The sequence below is a fragment of the Anas acuta genome, chromosome 6, assembly GCF_963932015.1.
Source record: "Anas acuta chromosome 6, bAnaAcu1.1, whole genome shotgun sequence".
Lineage (NCBI taxonomy): Eukaryota > Metazoa > Chordata > Aves > Anseriformes > Anatidae > Anas > Anas acuta.
The window spans coordinates 640181-661964 of NC_088984.1; the positions used below are offsets into that span (position 1 = coordinate 640181).

The following is a 21784-nucleotide window of genomic DNA, read 5'->3' on the forward strand; positions in this document are numbered from 1 at the left end:
AAGAAATGTTTACACAGATTGGTCTGCAGCAGAGCTGTGGGGAGGAAGACTCCAGCAGTGGGTCGGTGAACTTTTCCATATTTCTTTTTTCTTAAGTTAAAAATAGCAGTAACAAAGCTAGCATGAAAATGGAGTAGGTGGAAATTCTTAAACTTAAAATACTCCACAAAAAAGAAAAAAAGGTGAGGACAGCTTAAAATCACCTGTTTTGTTCTGTAAAACAAAGAATTGGACTCCTGTTTCCTTCCTGACAATCTGGGCTTTAGGTAATTAATGAAAGTAAAACCGTCATGACTCTGTAAATGGTGTCTTTCCAACTGTTCCTGTTGCAGCACTGGAGACAAAACCACATCGGTTGTTTATCTGATGATCAGTGGGGCTGTGGATTAACCACAGTACTCCAGATACTTTGGACAGAATTTTTCAGTAATTTTTTTTGTGAGTGAATTGATAATTTCTGCATACTTGGTGCTACTTCAGCTGTCTCCTGCTGAACTTCTGCTATTAGTTGGTACTGATTTATTTTAATATCTGATGTCTTACTAAATGTGATGGTACTTACAGGAGACGCTGTTCTGCTACATTTGGTGTATGCTAGCTCTTGTAATTGTGTAGTATCAAGAGCATGTAATACTGATCCACATTTTACAAAACCCTTATTTTGGTGTGTTTAAGTTACACATGCAGCTATGTGCTCTTCTGGATCCAAACTAGAATGACTGTTCTCTTGCAGAGCAGTCTTTAAGAAAAAATCTATGTGCATGGCACCAAGACTTTTATATGCAAATAAACAGATTTTTCTTTTTTTGCATGATTTGGAATGACCTGTATGGATAACATGACTCTGTTTTGAAATATCTTTCAAATGGTGGGAATTGAAAACTTCAGTGTTTTGATACAGGTTCAATTTGAAGTGCTGTCCCTCGCCCAGCTCTGGCAGCCAACTGTTGGAGTGTGTCTTGCTAAATTACCAAGGCGATTATTTTTTATATTTTTTTTTAATCACAAAGTTAAGTGTTCTAGTTGCATAAAAGGACAAAAGGTTTATTTTCTTCGTTTTAGCACTCAGAAGGCAGGTTAAACTTTGGACAAGGAGCATCACTTTGTTAGTGCTCTTAGGGAAAGAAATCCTAAGCAGGAAGGTTACTTTTTCTTTGAAGTTCTCTGTGCTGTTTCACATCTTTGTTCATATGACTCAAATGTTTTCTGGCTAAAGACAAAAATAAGACTGTATCAGTTCCATGTGGGTGGCTGAAATGCTTGTTTCCAAAACTGATGGGTCTTAAGAGATAATAAAACTGCAATATTTTGTTTCGCTAATTTCTGTCTCTTTATAGTGCTTCAAATGCTGCTTTGACTTTATTTTTCATTAATAGAAAAAAGGTGTCAGGCAGTGCCAAGACACTGTGTGGTAGTGCTGGGAACGATGATGACAGTTTTCTATTGCAGTGTCTCTACTTCTGTTGTGCTAAATGAGTAATGCAGATTTACATGTTGCATGTGAAGAATGGCAGAGCTGTGGAGTGGTGAGCTGTTCACATTGCAAACACCCTGCTTTGCGACGCGGGTAGTGAATGAGCAGACATGCCTTGTGAGTCAGGTCAGTTCTACTCTACCTGTACTGTGCTCTTGTGCCCTGAATAATGGAGAGCAGCGCAGGCTCCTATTAGGGACAGATAAACTCGCATCTTCCAATAAATCTTTAAATGCATCAAAGCATATGGTTTAATTTTTAACACTTCTAAATAATCCACTTTCAATTAAGCTTTGAAATGGACAGGTGTGCTGCCTGCAGCTGGCTGACTTGGTGCACTTGGTCTGTACGTGTTAAACAACAAAACAACACTGCAAAATGCCACCTGGCGTGCTTGGTTGCAAGCTGCCCGGCAGGCATACATGACTTCATTTCCTACCCTTCCTATGTCCCTTGTCAACTTTTAAAAATTTGACTTCCTCTTACAGGATTGTTGTTGTCTCCTTCCCTCCCCGCTGGTCCCATGAAGTGTTCCTTAAGTTTATTTTATCTTGGATTTATTACTTAAAATAGTCCAAGAAATAAAAGGGAAATAGTGTGGATATTCAAAAAGCTGGCCAGCTAAGTTTTTGTTTGTTTGTTTGTTTGTTTGTTTGTTTGTCTGTCTTACAGTGTCACAGAGCATTCCAACAGGCTGCTTGCTTTAAATGTTGGTCAAATTGATCTCTCTGTTCTGCACTGTTTTACTTAATGAGGAGGCAATGAGATTGTATGATAGACAAGTATTAGAACTGCACGTTCCCAGAAGAGACGCGCTCCTCTCTGTCACTTTCATACAGATCCACAATTCTTTCCTTAGGGAATGAGGATTTGAATGATAGTCAAACTCGGGGACTTCTCTAGCGGCTGTTTTGACGCTGAATGATAAGAGTATTATCCTGTGTGCTTTTTTCCTGGGGAAGTGATCAACTGCTGCAAAATCTTTAAGATTAAAACGTTGTGAATGGGTGCCGTTTTCAGGTAGGTAGCTCAACTAGCAGAAGAGAAGGGGTCTGATTTAAGGATAAAGATGGTTATTTTTGGTTTTTACTCCATCCTGTACAATAAGAGTGATTCTCTGCCTCTTTTCCCTAACACTAATTGGGATCAGAGAGTTCAAATGCCTGCATGCTACCATTCCTCACCTTTGAATGGAAACATGCAGAAGCCAAGCAATGTGGGGGTGTTTTTTCTGGATTTTAAGAGATCACCAGACATTTGAAAGAGAGAGCACTGAAATCAAGGGACTTGTGTTTGTTTTTTTCCTGATTTTGTAAGGAAACATCTGTCCTAGCCCGTAACTGCAGTTCCCATCGACTCCCGAAGTTTTAAATGAAGTCAGCGTTTTGTTTCTGGGTCTTATTTTTAACTGTGTATGCTGACTGGGAATGGACTTGAAATACTAACACCTGTTGTTGCAAAGTGAAGCAGCCTTCATTCACACAAAACGTGTACCTATTAAAATGTTACTGATTATGCCGTTAAATTGTGTTTTGTGTCAAGTTGATACAGCTTCCTCTTGTTGGCTGTTACGGTTAATAACATGACTGATTTAAAACCTGCTTAAAATGTTTTGTTCTAAGTAGCATGTGCAGATCAGGAAATGCCAGCCCCACGGTAATTTTGCTTTTCTGTTGATTAGCAGTACATTAGCTGATAAGAAAAATTGCCATTCATGGTCTGAACCTGCAAAGACTTCTGTGTGTAAACGGCATGTTGAATCGAGGTGGTGAAATCTCAGCTTCTTTAAAGTTAATGGTTAAATTCTCTGGGAGTATTCACGCTTGTGGAGTTGGGACCTTAGCTGTGTATGAATCATCACGAATAGCAGCATGTGCAGGCTTTGCTTGCTCCAGAAGTGCTGACTAACATTTGTGGAGTTTAATTTCTATTTAAATGAAAGAGAGCAGGATCTTGTCTTAATGCTTGCTATTCCCATATTTAAAAATATGCTTAAGTCATGTACTTTAGGTACAAGCGAGTATTTGCATTACGATAAGAATGTGCTTAAGTGCTCAGTTGAATTGGAGGCATAATCCCTCTCTTGGAGGACATATTCATATTCTCTTAGAGAGTTCTGAATTGTAGTGAAATACTAAATTATCAACCAGAACAGAAACGGAGCATTGGTAAACCCTGTGCTTCATACTGTTACTAAAAGGTTTAGTCATGGCTGGTTGTAGACATGGCTGATTTAGCAGGCTTGGGGAACAGTTTTCTGTGTACCGATGGCTTCTTTTCAATGTCTCTTTCATCTTTTGTACTTTTTGTTTCTAAGATGCATCAAGGCTTCCAGCCTAGAGGCTGTATTGAAGTTAGAACAAAGCCTGGAAGCAGGGCATCTGAATTCAAGCTTAGATGAACTTTTATAGCATTGAAGAGGTTTTTAGATGTATATGCATTAAAACAGAAATAAATGTAACTCGCACTGCTTTTATCATTTTCCTTGGTATATTTTCTAGTTACTGAAGATTAAATACAGGTTTAAACAGATCCTACCCTTTCGGAAATAATTTTAGTATATTCATTTGCAGTGTTTTAGTGGTTATAACATTGAATTTGTGATATCAGAAAGTAATTCCTGCTGAAAGTCTGAGATCAAATACAACTGTATGACATCATTACAGAAGAGAGGAACGGATAAGTTGCAAGGGAATGAGCTCTTATTTAATCAAACAGTAAAATTACAGAAAAATCATCAGCATTATGATTTTTTTGGTTGGTTGTTGTGTTGTTTGTTTTTTTGTTTTTTTTTTTTTTTGCATAACTTCTGTTCCCTCAGACATACTGTCCTTGTTTCTAACCAAAGGAATGGAAGCCAATGTGAGTATGTGAAGTTTTGTTAAACAGAAACATCTCAGTAGAGAGAAGAGATGTTGGCAATCAGTCTAAGGGATAAATAAAAGCAGAGGGGTAGCTGTGCTGCTGCTAGGGTTACTGGTGTCCATGGTTAGTTTTCAAAAAGGACGTAGTTCCTTTTGTTAGGAGAAGCTTGTCATCCATGAGACGCTTTGAGAACATAATCTGACCTGGCTGGTGCTCGTGGCTCCTGACCAGCCCTTTCACTCGCACCTCGACAGGGCACCAGCTCCACGTCCGCCTAGGGCACCTCTCTGCTGTGCAGGTGGCAGAGCACTGGCACGGCTGCGCAGGGGGATGTGTAATCTCCCTTTTGGAGATCCCCACAAGCCTCCTGGGTGTGCTCCCAAGCGCCCTGCTCTGGGTGCCCCTGCTTGTGCCAGGCTGGGCCGGGTGTGCCCAGGGGTCCCTGCTGACCTCAGCCGTCGGGGATCCAGGCAGTGCTCGGGCACCTCTCAGCTGCCCTGCTTTCAGCCCGTCCTTGCGTGATCTCAAAAACAAATCTGCACTTGAACTTCATTGCCTCTAAGGTACTTGGAGACAAGCTTGCCCTTGACTGTAGGCTTTGGAGCACGCTGCAGATGACAGCCCAAGGAGAGGAAGGCATCGGCTTGTGCCAACTGCTAGCTTGGGGTCGAGCTCGCACCCCTCAGGCAGGAGTGCGGCACCCTGGGCTGGCCAGTGCCATGGGCTGCAGTGATGTGGTTGCTAAATAGAGCCGCACAGGCACCCGGGCATCTTCCCAGCAGGACACTGTTAGGTGACACGTGCTTTCTGTGAAAGAATTCACCATTTTGTAGGTACCCCTCAGGATGGGTTTGCTAGCGCAGCGTGCCCTGCCTGTTTGGTCAAAGCCTATGGGCACTGCGAACAAAGTCAGTGCCTCCTAGAGCTGCTGCCCCGGGGTTCTGCTGCAGTTCTGCTTCTGTTTCATCACTGACCCAGGGCAGAGCTGAGAAAGGCAACCCAGATGGACTGTTTATTTATTTATTTATTGAAATTGGAGTGATTGGATGAAGTGTTTTCCATTAAATACTCACAGTATATCTCATTTCAGTTTAGGGTGTTCGGTGTGAGCAGTAGGCAGCGCTCCACAACATTCAGAGAAAACATTAAGGAGTAATGTGTATGGATATGTGGGAGTCCTTATGGCTCAGCGCTTAGGAGACTCTAGAAAAGCTATTAGAAACCTAAGTTTCCTTCCTCCTTTCTGCCTTTTTATCCCTCACCACTGGGATGCAGTGTTTAAAGCAAGGGAAGCTTCTTTTCTCGTCCGTGAATGGTACCCAAATTTCCTTGTAGCTCTATTCTGAACAACAGTTAATTTTAAATGGCAAGGTGTCAACCTTTTTAAATCTTTTCTTAATTTTTCTGGTCACAGATAGTTAAAAGATTAACCAAGTTCCTGGATAGTGTTCTTGATACAAGCTGCGTTTGATGGATGTTAATAAACCGTTTGCTGAAAAAGCCCACAGAAACAAACCTATTCCCAAAATGAAAGTGCGCTCTGGCTATTAAAGCGAGAAAGCTTGCTGCCAAGTGAAGTTACTCATGTTCAAAGGAGTACAAATTATTGAGTTAAATACTTTAGAAAAGAAGCGTGTGAATTAGTTATTCTGTCGTAATCTGTGAAGGGGAAAATATTTTTAGGGCACTGAATTCTTACTGAAATTGAGACTTCTACTCTTTAAGTTCTTTAGATTGCCTCTTTTTCGTATACCTGTTTTTCAGACAAAATATAAGGAATACTTTACTCATTAGCTCTAACTCATTATCTCTGTTAAGCAGCTGCAAACCTAAAATTAATCACTTTCACCATGAAATGTGAAGTATAGGTAATCTGTAATGTTTACTCAGTGCAAAAGTTGAACTGAAACTTATAGGAGGCTTGCAGGTAGATGTGGAGCAAGCACCCTGAGAATTAACCCACAGATATGTAATACATTTGTTATCTTTAAAAATGCAAATAATTCAGTGTTGGTAAAGCTGTTATGATGAAAATATGCCAAGCCTTACTCTGAAATTATTTGTGTTCCCTTTTAAACACAGACTCCAACTAGACAAAATACAAACAGATCGCAGAATTTCATGAAGACATTCTCATAGAGGAAGCTACTATTTTAATGTTAAAAAATAAATTTTAAAAAAATCTGATTGTCACCTGAAGAGCAAAGGAAGAAGTGTGCTTAACAGCACTTTTGAATGTACTAAAACACAAAATCCAGTAGCATTGTTAAAAAGCAAAATGTCCCCTTGAATACGTGCATTGCTTTTGTGAACTAGAGTGGAAATGCAGGGGAAGTAGAAAACATTTCTGCTATGTTTGATTGTCCATGGCTTATGCTTGTAAGAATGAAAAATGGAAGTAGATTTTGTTCTCTGAAATTGCTGAATCACAGTTCTTTTCACTCGGCTGTGGCGATGGAGATCAGCAGGGATTTCCTCGGACTACTGATGCGACACGACACGACACCGCATGCTGCAAGAATGCTGCCTGACAGCAGCTTGCCTGTATCGATAGCAAGTAGCTCCCCTGTGATACTGATGATTGCAGACAGTAAAACTGCTGACGGAGGCTTAAATGTTCTTTATAAGGACTAACCTAGTGAAAAGAGCCAAGTCAGGGAATCCCTTGGGGTCGGTTGTTTTTTTTGGTACCATTGTACTTGTATGTAGCACTGAGTTCCCTCTCTAACTTAAGCATTGAGAAATTGGGTGCCAAGGACTGCAAGAGCTAGCAGGCAAAGAAAAGCTGTCTTGCTTTGTTACAGATCTTTCATTTTGATGTTGTAAGGAACTTTGATGTCTCAGTCTGTAGTTAAAACTATCCCATGCTGTGTTTCCCTTTGCAGATACATTTTGCTGCTTTCAATTTGAGGGATTCTGGCAACTTGGTCAAAGCTGCTGCTGTGACTGGGCTGTTACAAATCTAAAAAGTCAGAATGTTCCACAAAGCACATGCAGACAGTCTGTTTCAGGTCTAATGCAGATTTATTTCTGTTTGCGGAATCTGAATATGGTATCCTTGCTGATATCTCTGCTTAAGGAAGTCAACACTACAGTGTAAATATTAGCCACAGCATGCCAAATCTCTGGAGAGAACTTGCTGTTCTTTTAAACATTGCCGTTGTTTTGAACAGCTTGCCATTGTTTTAAAATGATGCTGCTGATCTCTGGAGGTCAAATGGCTCTGCCCGACAATGGTCACACTCTTACGGAATCCTTGTGTTGGTACTCACTCTTGTTTTCTTGGTTTTATGCAAACATAGTGTCTATCTGATGGTATTAGAGGAGGCATGGGGCAGTTATTCCTCGCTGTTATGTATGCCAGTATCAATATATGTAGGATTAGAGTAACATCAAGGCAGTGTTGAATATTAGTATCCTCATGAATGAGGCTAGGAATTGTGATGACTTATGATCTTGCTGAGAGAGAAGCGTATGAAAGTCTGTTTTAGACTGGTCAATCAAAGCAGGAGTACCAGGTTTAAAATAAAGAATTTCGGTATATCTTGATGCTTAGCCTTTTTTCTAAAGTCAGGTATGTGGTTAATTTCTTCTTCAAAGGAACAATAAAATTAAGCAAAGAATTTTTTTTTTTTTTGTGATTGATACTGAAAGCCTTAAAAAGATGAGTAAAAAAAATTTCAAGTTTTCTTATACCTCTTGTAACTATTGAGCTCTTATTGTTTTAGGTTTTCCTGTTCAGCTTTAGCAGCCATAAATTCAGTGGAAGGTTGTGTGTCACATAACTGCTGGAGTTTACAGAAAATGCTGAGTATTACAGAATTTCACAATAAGTTATGCCAGTTTACAGGGTTTCACTTTTTTTTTTTTTTTTTTTTTTTAAATTAGAGCCCCCTGTTCCCTCTTAACAATTACGGAACTTCATGATGCTGATGTCTACTTGCTCCTCCTCCCAGAAAGAAAATATTGGAGGCTGGAAATCTAAGGAATTACGTTTAATTCAGTACTTCCAGTGTCATAATACACAGATTTCTAAACAACCTCAACGAAATGCTTTTTTTAATTGATCTGCCTATAGCTTAAAGATTTATGTGTTAGTGGTTGAGCATTTCTTGTTCCAGTTGTATTTCTTCCAAGAAATAAAGATGAGGCTGTGCATAGTTGTTCTTTCTAAGGAGCAGCAGAACAATATATTTGTTTGGAGGGTAAGGAAGCACCGTGTAAACTGTCTTTTTGCATCTCGAAACCAGAAGGTGCAACTCCCGTATGTTACTGGGTTCTTCATATCTTTACCTGGAGGATTTACTGATAGCGCAAATGTGATTTTTAAAAAATCAATTCCAGCGTATGTACATATGCAGAAGTATATATGCAGATAGAGAATTATATGTAGATAAGTTGGTGTAGAGATAAAATATTATCATGACAAATAGGCTAACAGGGTTGCTTCTGCTATGGAGAACTACGTCGTTTGTCTGGATGAATTTGGCAGTGTTACATTGTTACAAGTTAAAACCAAATAATTGCTTTAAGGAGGGAAAATCAGATCAACAAAACACGTGTGTCAACTCATTTTATTTGCTTTCTTTTTTCATCGAGGAGTGTGTATACTTTGGGGTAGGACTGTAGATTTATTTGCAGTTGGCTACTGGATTGTAAAGGACACATTAATCTTTCAGAAGGGAAGCAAACTCCCAAATGTATTTTCATATTTGCTTACTTTTAACTGTCTTTAATTCCAGCCTCTGTGGTCAGATGACTCTAGCTTCTGACCAGCTGATACCATCACTTTCTTTCAGAACAAATTTAAAGAGGTTCCATTGTTGTTGATGAATGGTCACACGTGGGTGAAGACAGGTGGCATTTAGACTGAGAATTTTGGCTTAGTGCAAGGGATAGTGTTCAATAACATTGAAGAATTTGAATCAAGAAGCATTGAGAAATGTCACACTTCATCAGTGAGTTCATTATTTTCTTGGTGTGGTCACTGAATATTTAGTTTACAGAACCCGGTGGTCATGATTTCTCTTTGCTTTTTAACTTGCGTTGTTAACTAAACATGTACAGATCAAATATCAAACACTGGCTTTGAGCCACTGCAATGGCAGTGTTTCAGCTACGCTTCACCATTTGCCTGCAGTAATAACAGAACTTCATTCAATGAAACTTGTCCATCTAGATCAGATTTCGACACTTTAGCTGTTTTTGATGATCCTGCAATGCAGAATGCTGTCGGGAGGAACTACAGCTCATGGGAACATGCGGAACTACCTTTGGTTGCAGTCTTACAGTTTGGCGTGACTGAAACCAATTGCTGTTTGTCAGTCCTTCTCTTTCAGTTGCTTCTGCTGCTCTTCTTCCCCTTTTTCTTGATGCACTGGGCCATCCTTGGGATTTGTATGGATAAGCAGGTTCAACTCATTAGAACAGCAGAAAAATAACTCCACAAAACACAAATGAACAGAGTTTGCAGGTCAGCTATTTATCGTGCTGCTACCTGCTGTGGGACTGGACAAATGCCTCAGCTGTGCCTAAGCAGGTGGAGTCCTGTGTCTAGGAAACGTGGGAAAGGTCGGGCTGGGAATGAGACAGGGTCTGCGGGGGGACCGGTCAAACGTGACTCCCCCTCTGGTGTTCCTCAGCTGTTGGCGCAGTTCTGCTGAAACGCCTTGTGGCCACCTACTGCACGCATGTATTCTTTGTATGTGAGACCTGTGATGGTGCCCACGTGTGTCTAAGTGGAAATATGTTCTTCAGACATTAATGTTGTTTTGTTTTTTAACTTCATGGTAGATCTTGCTCCATCTCAAATGTCAGGTTTATCCCAAGATGCTGTGGATACACGTTTCCCGCTGCCTGTCATGGCTGCTCATGAGGAATTAAGACCCTGTTGAAACAGCTGGCTTGGGTTGCCGGCTGCTAATGGAGAGACTTTTAAAGGGAGTATAGAGGGATCCACATATAAACCAAAGTATGTAACTATAAGAAAAGAGATCTCTTCAGCCTTAACTTCTAAAAATCAAAGAGCAGCTAAAAAAACTTATATTTGGGTGAATATGGTAGTTACGTTTAGAATAGTACAAGGGAAATGGACCTCCTATTTGACAGCATTGCAGATTCATCAAAGAAATAATACTTTGTTTTCCTTTTATCAGCTTCTAAAGAATGTAAGAGATTTTTTTTTAGTACAAAAAAATGAAATCTTCCTTAAAATGAAAGACGAACTTACAGAATTTCTGTCTAATCACTTTTTCAGCAAGGTATTTTCTCTCCTCAGCAAAACTATGCATACTCATTGTATATGTATGTTTAGATTGTATTCACAGTATTGATATTCTCAAAATTTTTCTCGAAATATCTGTTTGCTTCTCAACAGATATCAACAAAATAAGAAATGTGTGAACCAGACCATGGAACGTTGTTTACACCTCAAAGGATTAGTGATGTAGGTATGTATGCTATCATGTTCAAATGTAAGTATTTCGGATTGCTAGAATAAAACTATTTCTGAAATATTCTGTGCAAATAATTGTTGCATATGGAAGCTACAGTAGTATTTTGATGTTTAACATGAAAAATCTTTCCATAATTAGACATTAACTTTAGGGTCATTTTGTCAAGCTTTCTGCAGGTATGTGGCAAATGAGAATCCTTAGGAGAGACTTGAAGGAGGATCATGAGATAGCTTTGCAGGACTTACCTTAGCATTTTATATGGGATCCTTCTGCAAAACCATTTATTAGACATATTGCTTCCAGCCACTACATGCTTACTAGTGAATAGAAAAAAACACAAACCTAATATCTAATGGCAAGTTTCACCGTTAAAGGTACCTAAAAAGAGATGGAAAGAAAAGCCTTGTTCTTTATCCCCATAAGCATCCTAGCTCACATGGGAAATTACTGGGAATCTGTATGCTTGCAGTGCTTGGGCAAATGTTCAAGTATTTTTGTAGACCAATATAATTGTATCTTAGGCTTTAGCCAATTTTTGTTACATAATATTGTGAAAAGATATTTTGTAATCATACCTACCTAAGCTTATTTTTTATTAATATGGATTTATGTGTATGTGTACACCCAAAAACGTATACATACAAGATATATAGCATTTATTTATATCTTTAAAATAAAAGACACAGCAAACACATTACCTGTAATATAAATGTAAAGTTTGCATCTGGTATGCTAGGAGCCTAATTTTTGAATTAATCTTGCATGAAGAGACCGTGATGACTTCTACCAGCTTATGTTTGTTTCAAACTCTTATTCAGCAACTCCAATTTTTGTTATAGAAACAGTTAATGTTTTTATTATACTGTTTCTAAATTCTATGCATAATGCTTTCATTTTATGGCTCATACTTAAAGTATTTATTGAATTTGACATGACTGTAAATGTTTGTGATAACTAGAAAATCTGGTGACTTCTATGAAAAATGGTCTATGCATCCAGAAGGGTAAACCCATTGACTACAAACATCTATATGAACTTGCTGCAATAGAAAAAATAGCATCAGCAAAAATTCAGTTAAAGGTATGTGGTTTTTATTTCTAATATCAATTATTTTTTTAAAGTACAATGATGACATTTTTTCACTGCCCTCAAAGAATCCAACAATGAACAGGAATAACAAATTGTTTTAACAGTATTCACGATGGGCAAAAGATGCGAGTTTGTAACACTGTTACTATGACATGGAAACTTCAATGTTGAATTATGGAATTTCTTGGAATCAGGGATGCAAAATACATGGAATCTGCTTCCCAAAAAGACAGGAGATGTTTATATTTGAGTGCTTAGAGGAAATTCATCCAGACTCATTAGATAATCAACTCAAAATAGTGGGGATAATGAAGAAGTTATGGGAATGAAGGAGGATTGCTCTGGAAAAAAAATAAACCAAAAATATAGACATGAAGTGAAGATTTCCAGAAGTCAAGCTGAGGTAGCGCTTGAGAAAAAAATGAAGAGTTTTATAGCCACATAATGTAAATTCAGAGCTGGACAGAAAGGTGTAAATAGCTGCAGTATGTCTCAAATAGTAAATAAGAGCTAGTCTATTTAATACTAATGAAGTTCAATGAAAGCTTTACCTCTGCTTTTGTTAGGAATGATGTTTTATGATGTGTTGACAAAGCAGGGTGACAAGCAGAACTGAAGACAAAATTATGTGCTGTCAAACTGGAGAGAAGACTAAGTACCAAATCCAGTATCCAGACTAAGCACCGAAGACTAAGCACTCATCATGTAATTTCACATGCTAATTTTTTTTTATAAGTCTGATCTCAGAGACATTTAATAAATCCATGCAACAGTGGGTGATGCTGTACAAGTTGAAAATAGCAAGGTGGTTTGGTATATAAGAATGGGGATACAGGGAAGGAAGCATTTTTGACAGTGGTAGACCCAAAGTCTTCAGTTATGTACAAGTTAATTAGAAGAAAATGTGAAGAAAATAATTTGTGAAACTGAGTAAGTAAATTAAAAATGCGGCCAGTCTTTCAATAGGGAGGAGGACAGGATGAGCACAGGTAGTTCTCCAGACAGCCTCATTACAATCTTTACGTTAGGCATATACCAAACAGGTTATGACAGAGTTCCAGCTTTGTAGAAGGACCAAATATTAGAGAAAATGTGAAGATTAATTCGAAAGGTTAAGATATAGCTAACTCTTGAATACTGCACATGACCTTCATTATTATAGTACCTAAAAAAAAAAAATAAAGACAACAAAAACAAAGAAAAAACTTGAATAATACAGGAAGTAATACCCTCATAAGGAAACCTCAAGGAATTAGTATATCTTCAAGTATTTTGAGTGAAAGCATTGATCAATCTTGCTTACATTCATATACATCTATGTAACAGGTAGATGAAATTTGACAACTTGATACTAGAACTGTCAGCAGATAAACCACTCACACGTGAATCAGTTGCAATTTCTTGAGCTTTAAGCTACCTTTGGGGAAGTGAATGCAAGAAGGCAGACTGCTGTTCTGTATGTGCATATTTCGTTTGTTGTATTCCCTGTTAAAAAAATAAAAAATAAAATAAAATTATAGCGAGTACATTCATATAGGGAGAATATATTCATATATTCTTACTACTTTTTCTTCAATATTTTCCCCATTCTTATTTTAATACCACACTAAAATCAGTAACGTATGCCATAGCTTTGAAAAGAGGCTTTATAAAAGTGACATTCTATTCTTCCAAAGTTTATAGATTTTATACTGACACAATGATATTGTGACAAAGTACGTTTTCAAGCAAGATTTTTACTTTAATCAGATAGGATGTTAGTGCGGTGATCAAGGTGCCGCTTCTTTGGGTCACCTTTCAAAGCAGAATTGTTGTACGAGACCCGCTCACTCTGTCATGTGCGCTCCCGGTTGCCTGGGACTGCTTTTATCGGGGTGGTAGTTTAGCTGGGCCCTTGATGCAGCCAGCGAGGTTGGCTTTGGGCTGGTTTATTACCTTAGGTTCAGTGCACAAACACAGCTCGTTTGCCTCAGAAGCGCATGTTGGACAAACAGTTTAGCTTTCGTGTGCCATGACAACGAAACTGTGGGGTCCCGCTGGGCCTGGGTGCGGTGTGGAGCCGTTCAGGTGTCTTTGTGGTACCCGTCTGGAGCGGGGCTGAGCTCAGCGGCTGCGGCCTGCGGCTGGCCCCCGCTGCGTGGCTGCGCTGCGCTTCCAGGAGCTTGCCCAGCTGCTGCAGTCAGGCCAGGCGTTGTGAGCTGAGAGCTCGTGGCTGCGGGGCGGTCGTACAGCGTCTTTGGCAAGTGTCAGACCTCCATGCGTAGAACCGGTCCGAACCAGAAGCTAGAAGGTCCTGTTAACTTGAGGGAGCTGTTTAGAGATTTGTGCTTGAGTGTCTTTCTATCTCGCTCGCCAGTGTGTCCTCTATGAATATGTATTACCTGGCTTGTCAGTGTCACTTATGTAAAAGATCGGACAGTTGACGGATTCTTTTATTATTTTTTTTTAATTTTGTGCCATTCTGAGGGAGGGCTTCTGATTGCTTCCATTACCTACAATTCAACAGGGGAAACATGGGACATTTTTGTGAACAAGCTCACTAAACAGCAAACCCAAAGGTATGGGAAGCCTGTAGCTCATCTAAGCGCTCCTCCAGCTGTTCACTAAACGGTTTGTCCCTTTGAAACTAATTTTTCATCATTTGTCTTTTGGTATTTCACCTTTTTTCAAGTGTTTTCCAACTGAGTAGGTAATAAAATATGTATGCTGAAAGCTCCACAGAGAATAAAATGTGTTCCCACCTATTTCTTCTTGTTGTTGCTGCTGATTCGGGTAATCCAGTTTTTGAAGTTCTGAGTTACTTCTCCATGGATGTGGAACCAAATAAGCAAATGACAAATCAATTGTTGGCTGCTTAAGGAAGAAAAGTACTTGTGGATGAGAACTGTACGGGAATGCTCCACAGCTTCCTCTTTGGATGCCTGCTGGTGTCACCTACGCAGCAGGCAGAGGGAGTGGAGATGTGGCCTTTCAGGGGTTTTGTGCATGTGAAGGCAGAGGGGGCAGCGTGTGGCTTTGTCCAGCTTTCACTATGCAGGAACATTGACGAAGCATTTTTAAGAGTGAATTACTGCCACCTGAGACAAATGAAAAATGAGCAGTTATGTCTCATAATGGTGTTTCTTTCCTGGGCTAGATGTGGAGTGAGACCTTTATTCCTTACTCCTTATTATGAACTGGGACAAGCGTTTCCAATTTTTTTTTTCCTTGCTCACTGCTGTTCTGCAGTAGAAAGATACAGCGTAAAGGAAGGTCTGGGGAGGAGGAATGAAAAAATAATAATAAAAATAAAAATAGGGGGGTGATTTATGGGTGGCTCTGGAAACAGAGGGGGGTTTTGCAACTAGAAGTAGTTGACTGGGGAGGGATGGGGTCAGGTGGTGAAGAGGAAGGCTGTGGCTGGGCAGCAAGAAAAGTAGCAGGAGAGGAGCAAATGTTTGCTGGGCTGAAATCCTGCTTTGTCCTGATTAGTCACTGAGAGGCAGGAAACAGTCATGATGGCAGGAGGATAAAATAAAACTGACCTAGCTCAGGGGTTTCTGGCAGCCACAGACTTCTTTCCCTTCTTCCTTCGTTGCTGATTGGCCTGAATCATCTGGCTGCTATTCCATCAGCCTGTATGGCTCTCCCTCTAGTTTAAGAAATAACTCCATCTATCTCTGTCTTCCTATTATTAACTGAAGTTGGAAGCAATGTCCTTGTGGAGCCCTCAATTTCAGAGTATCTTTAAATGGATAGATTTTGGAAAAGCACCCTGTTTTCAGTAATCAATTTTTGAAATTCTTTTTCTCGAAAGAAACATTTTTACTCTTTCATCTTCCCACCTGTAAGAGTTTATTTTTATTTCTCTTACTAATCTCCCCTCTATCACCTGGACAACAGGGATGGGAAAGAAAAGGAGAAAAAGGAAGAAAAAAAATACAGTCCATTTTCTTCTAGTTTTCATTTTAATTGTGATTTGGAGTGGAATAATTTTTTTCATGGAAATTGATTACATTGCAACCCATTGTTCTTCAGAAAACACAGTTGTGCAAAGAGCCTTTAGGTTCACCATTCTGTAGTTAAATTTTGATATGAAGGCATGTGATAAAGCTATTGAAAATACTTAAAAGTACTTATAAGCATTTATTTTCCTGCAGATTAAAAAAACAGAACAAATTTCAAAGAATAACAAAGAGCAAATGCTGCTGAAACAGCATCGCCAAGTGTGGTGGCAAGAGCATAAAAGACTGCGTGAGAACAGGTAAGACCTGAGGAATCTTATTTAGTTATTATTAAAGAAATACATCAGCAGACAGAGAGGTAGGTGCAAAGAGAACAGATGAAAGAACAGAAAAAGGGCAGAACAGGGTGGATGTTCCGCATGTACTCAGTGGCACATACCGTGCTCTCCAGCTGTTTAGCTGACCTGTCAGAATCTGAAGAGCCTGTATTTGTAGGAGTATCAGAAGTTTTCCGATGGTTTTTAATCATTTTAAGTGTCAGTGCGTCTCTAGGTATGTTGAATCGTTCACAGTTATAACAGGGAATGTTAATATTGCTCATGAGAAGAGAATTATCCTCTCATTGCTAAAGATGAACGAAGCATTCAAGAGACATTTGAATAACGTCATTGATACTATACATGTACTTTTACTTTTGGTTGGCCCTGAAGTGGTCAGGCAGTTGGACTTGATCCTTTTAGGACTCTTCTGACTGAACTATTCTATTCTATTCTATTGTATTCATGCTGCAGAAGCTGTTTTCTCTTCTTTTGAATGATGTATGCATGTACCTTATCTTAGAATTTTCAGGAACGAACGCTTTTGGTGGCCTGCTGCAGGTGTTTTTATGTTTTTTTGTTTTGTTGTTGTTGTTTTTCTTTTTTCTTTTTCTTTTTTCCAGAAATACTTGTAACTTGCTGACCAAACTACAGACAGCTTTGTTGTCCTAGGTCTACTAGCTTACATTTTGCATGTACAGCAGATCAATAACAGCATGTTTTGCTCAAAAGAGGGTGGCTTCCATGCTACTTTTCTGTAAAACGCCTGACCTTAATAGATTTCCAGGCAGAGAATCTCTCTTTTTACTTAATTATCAGAGCTTATCATTCTTGTCAATTTAATAAAAAAGAAATCAAATCTTCTGTATTAAAGCAAACAAACAAAAAAACTCTTTCATGTCTTGCAGGGAAAAAGCAGAAGCAGAAGTAAAGATTGTTCTTGATGAAGGAAGTCATAAGTATGACTTTTTTTTGGATATACGGGACTTGGGTAAGACTTTCCAGTTCATGTCTTGGTTCTTTATTATAGTCAAAATTATCTTGATTACTTGTTTATGTTTTTAAATGCCTGTCATGACAGCTTTAGATTTAGGAAGTATAGTGCTACCTAATACCCTGTGTGTTTGAGAAAGCTTTATGTTTCATTTGGATATAGAGCAAAAATTATCAAAGGAATGGGATGCATACCAAACAAATACTGTAGCTCCTATCTGGCAACTAAGAGAGAATTTGAAATTCTGGATGTCTGAAATGCAGCATTCCCTCTCAGAAGACTTTTGTCTGAAATATAAGTTCAATCCAGTTGACATGTTACAGCAGGTTGGTATTTTAATGTTACAGTTTCTAATCATTGTCTTTTTAGCATTTTTATTTATTTATAAGCAATGTTTTACGGATATAACTCAGAGTATTCAGTAGGCTTTGTATTTGTGGCACTGCAAATTTTTCACTAAAATCTGTAAAAGCATAGCAGTGTGAAACTGGAAATCAAGCTTTTTGTTTCCAAATAAGAAATTTCATATTCTAGCAATATGAAGTAACACTAATGCATTTCATGACATAGATTGAGTTTGTGAAGAAGCAACAGGAAGAAATTCTGGAATTTCTTAACCTTGAAAGTCTGACTGTGGAAAGACAGCTTGAAGCCTATAAAAGAAAAGTAAGCTTTTCCTTGTAAGTTTAGTTAACGGTTTCTGAGAAAAAATATAATGCAGAGTAGTCTGAGCAGCATTTTTCATCACAGGCTTTAGTGCGTTCTTCTGAAGAAAAAAACAAACTTTTCCATGAAGTTCCTTCAGCACTACTATCTTTGGAGTTCCCCTATCCAGATTTGAAGAACTTAATTATCAAGGAGTACTGTAAGCTTGCAAATGAGTACTGGTCTAAGCTTCAAGAGGTTGATCAACAGCTGGAAGTCATATATAGGTAATGACACCTGTTTCTAGATTTCTTTTGCTGGGGAAAAAATAAACTATAATGTATTTTACAATCTACAGATCATGTAGTTACCCTTACCACGATAGCTGGTTCTATTTTATTCAGTGCAGAAAATAGTTGGCTCACTGCCCAATTCTATGGGGTTAAAGCCAGTAACTGTTTGCACAGCTGTGAGAATTGAGGCAGTCCTTTCTAAAGAACTCATCTGAAATAATAAGTGAAACGTTTTATGAATTAAAAACCAACAATCTGATGCGTCTCAAATGTTCTCTTCGCACACTTTTATATGAGTAAAAGTGATTCTTTCTGTGTGATACACTATCAAATTTAAGTCAGAAAAGTACAGCCTTTCTGAGGGAGATCTTAAATGTATTTATTTATAAAGTTGATAAACAGGTCCAATCTCTTCAAGGATGTTGGTTCATTGCAGTAACTGTCATCACAAATAAATGTGAAACTGTATGTAGATTCAGAATAGTTTAATAGTATGTAGATGGGGAGTAAAGGGGAAGAATGTGGCTCAAGAAAAGCTGGTGGAAGTGGCAGTGGCACCAACCTGCTAGAGGGGTGCACAGGTAGGCTGCCTGGGACAAATTACCTGATTTGGGTCTGTGTATGCCAGTATGATTAGATGGGAAGGTATAAAATCATAAATGAATCATCAGCAATTGTCTTGGGTATGGAATTTAAAGCTAAATCTTGATCTTTTTGTTTGCCTTCTGTTCCTGAATCTTTATTGCTCATTTTGATTTCTATGCTTCTATCCACAACATTAAAATATTTTCAACACAAAAGGCAAAATTTGCTTTTTTCTTGTAGAATCGCTTACTTTCAAGACACGGGGTTTATAAAACACAACATTTTTTGTTACTTTTTACATTTGTTTTGGAAAATTTGCACGGAAATACTCTGAGTTTGCAAAGATACAGCCTTAAGATTTAATTATTCAATAATTCATCAAGGTAACCTTGATCCAACAGATAATACTGTGAAAAATTGAGTGATGTAGATTTTTGACCTTATGTATCCACTGTACTTTACTGACTAATGCAGCGCTTGTGAAATCTCTGCAGTTATCTCACTGCTGTCTACCTGAAGATGACAATACAACTGCCATACATTTTCACTCGTTCTTGTAATTTGAAGTTGCTCAGTAGAACAATACAATTATGTAGTAACATAATCGTAACTTTTTCCTCCAAGGATCTGAGGATTATTTCTGTCATTCTTCCTCTGTCATCATATGTGTGAAAGTACAGAAAAGAGCACTGGGTTAATACGTATATCATTGTTTAACTGTTCAGGCTTTCTGCACCAAAAAATTGGAAATGTGCATAGAATATCTAAAGAAGAAAACTGAGAATAAGGTAATCTGGTCTGCTATGTTCTTTGTGTGTTTTTCAGTCCTACTAGAGTACATGCTACAATGTGTATTGCTTTTAGAAACTTAAAAAAGAAATAGGAGTAGAATGTTTGATCAATCCAGATCCACTTATTGTATTGATGCTGAAACACAATTTTTTTTTTATTTTATTTTTTTGGGGGAGGGCATTGTCCCATAAATTGCGGACTTGGAACCAATGTGTTACAGCCGATGGTTCTCTAAGCACTGTTATATTTTTGCCACGATTTCCAAGGGTGTCTGAATTATCTGAATAACTGAAAGATGAATTGAGTACTACATATTTAGCACTGTATCTTCAGCAACATCAAATGAAAGGAATATTATGACTAAGTCAAGTATACCTGGTCCCTCTTTTTGGGTCTATTGACAGGATGTTCCTGCTGAACAACCAGCAGTGACTCAATTGATAGAGAAGTTAACATATCACTTGGTACAGGGAAGTTAACATATCTCTTGGTGGCATTGTTGCAATCCGTCTGCAGATTCAACCACACAGCGGTGCATCAAGTTCAGGTTGTCCCAGCTATTGCAGAGGATACGTGAGGATTATAGGGCAGAGAGGGTAACTTCTCTTCCAAGTTGTTTGTATTTTGCAGGGTGTGTAAAGCTGAGGATTAACGCTGGGTAAGTGTTTCAAAGGAAAGAGCTGCTGCAGGGCTGTTGAGTATAAGACAATCACCTTGCTTCAGTTCTGAAACAAAATAATGAAGTGTTTTCTAGTAGCGGAATGATATATATATATATATATATATACACACACACACACGTATATAAGAAAAGCAAGCAGTATATTTAAAATTTGGGTTGTACATTCAGCCTTGTATAAGCTTGTCAATACCCTGTCACTGAAGCACCATGATGCTAACTTAAATATTTATCTAAAATGTGATGGTGCTTTTCAGATTCTTTTTAGGTGAGGTCTTCCTTTCTTCCTTTCTGGAATTTTACAAGAGTTTTAAGTAAGGAAATGTCTTGCATTTAATCAGGCAGTATATTTTGTAATTCTGTCTGTTTTATAGTTGTGAATATACTGGAATGGATCATGCTGGGCTGGATTGCGTTGGGCTGGACAATGCTTTTTTTAGCTGTTTGTCTATGAACAGCTGACAAAATCTAAGCGCAGCTGACAAAGCTTGGCACAGCTGACAAATCAAGACACTGGCAGTCAGTGTTTTCCTACTCACAATAAGCTACTTGCAGCTCTATCTGTAGCTGTTAGCTCCCCAGGGTATTCTCCACCCCTCTCAATTTCTCTGTCTTGTTCCTAGGTAGTACAGAGATCATAGAATCACGGAATGGCTCGGGTTGGAGCGGACCTTAATGAGCACCTGGTTCCAACCCCTGCCATGGGCAGGGATGCCACCCACTAGAGCAGGTTGCCCAGGGCCCCATCCAACCTGGCCTCCAGGTTGAATGCCTCCAGGGATGGGGCATCCACAACCTCTCGGGGCAACCTCTTCTAGTGTCTCACCACCCTCTGAGTGAAGAATTTCTTCCTAACATCTGATCTAAATCACTTTGATAGTTGAAAACCATTCCCCCTTGTCCTGTCATTATCTGTCTGAGCGAAGAGGACATCTGTCTCTCCATCTTATTTATAAGTCTACTTGAGAGATTGAAATTGAGATGCATCATTAGCTGGCTATTAGAGCAATATACAAGTCAGAGGGATCCTTGCAGAGATGAGAGAACTGAGGCGGAGACTGGTGCAGGAACTGGTGCGCCTGCCCATGTGCTCTGGAGGCACAGCAGGTCACCAGACCAGCCTTTTGAGCTGTTCCCTGCTCTCAGGTTTGTGGTGTGAAGTTTCCTGATTAAGATGGATCTTACTCTGCCTCACTCTTGTAGATGGAAGACCTATATTTGTTCATGAACTTGAATGTTTGGAAAGAATGCTGTGTTATCTTAAGAAAAAGAAACGGTACTCAGCATCAGTTGCAGTCAGATATCTAAGTCATGCATGGCAAAGAATAATTAATTTGTTCATTAAAGTTACTCTTCAGAAAGCCCATATTTCACACAGATTCTAAAATTAATAAATGAACAGATTTCATTAAACTCCTCCCTTTTCTCTACAGGGAGCTTTTCAAAGCACTCATTTCTGAGGATCAGTTGCAAGACATCTTCTGCAGAGGCAGTAAAGGTTGCAAAAATAGCACATCTTCCCAGTAGCACTTCTCTATCAAAGCTCAGGAGCTGTTATCTTTGGAGAACTGTGTCCGCTGTACAAGCCCTACAACCTGAAGGTTACAAGTTATTACTGCAACCATTCCCTGTTTAATGGATTCCTTAATCCC

At 38.8% G+C, this 21784-nt stretch overlaps 1 protein-coding gene across 3 annotated transcripts in view; it reads left to right on the plus strand.

Moving 5' to 3' along the window:
- The first annotated feature begins 2250 nt into the window (after positions 1 to 2250).
- CCDC148 (coiled-coil domain containing 148) overlaps positions 2251 to 21784 on the plus strand; it is a 56830-nt gene continuing 37296 nt past the window's right edge. The window contains exons 1-8 of one of the 3 annotated variants that reach the window (XM_068686878.1): positions 2251 to 2494; positions 10716 to 10788; positions 11753 to 11874; positions 16023 to 16126; positions 17053 to 17135; positions 17301 to 17464; positions 17709 to 17804; positions 17889 to 18070. In XM_068686878.1, coding sequence (XP_068542979.1) covers positions 10734 to 10788; positions 11753 to 11874; positions 16023 to 16126; positions 17053 to 17135; positions 17301 to 17464; positions 17709 to 17804; positions 17889 to 18070 — 806 coding nt within the window. In that variant the 5' untranslated portion in view covers positions 2251 to 2494; positions 10716 to 10733. Of the gene's footprint in view, positions 2495 to 10715; positions 10789 to 11751; positions 11875 to 14349; positions 14442 to 16022; positions 16127 to 17052; positions 17136 to 17300; positions 17465 to 17708; positions 17805 to 17888; positions 18071 to 21784 lie in introns of those variants that run through there. The other 2 variants (XM_068686879.1, XM_068686880.1) reach the window with 2 other exon arrangements.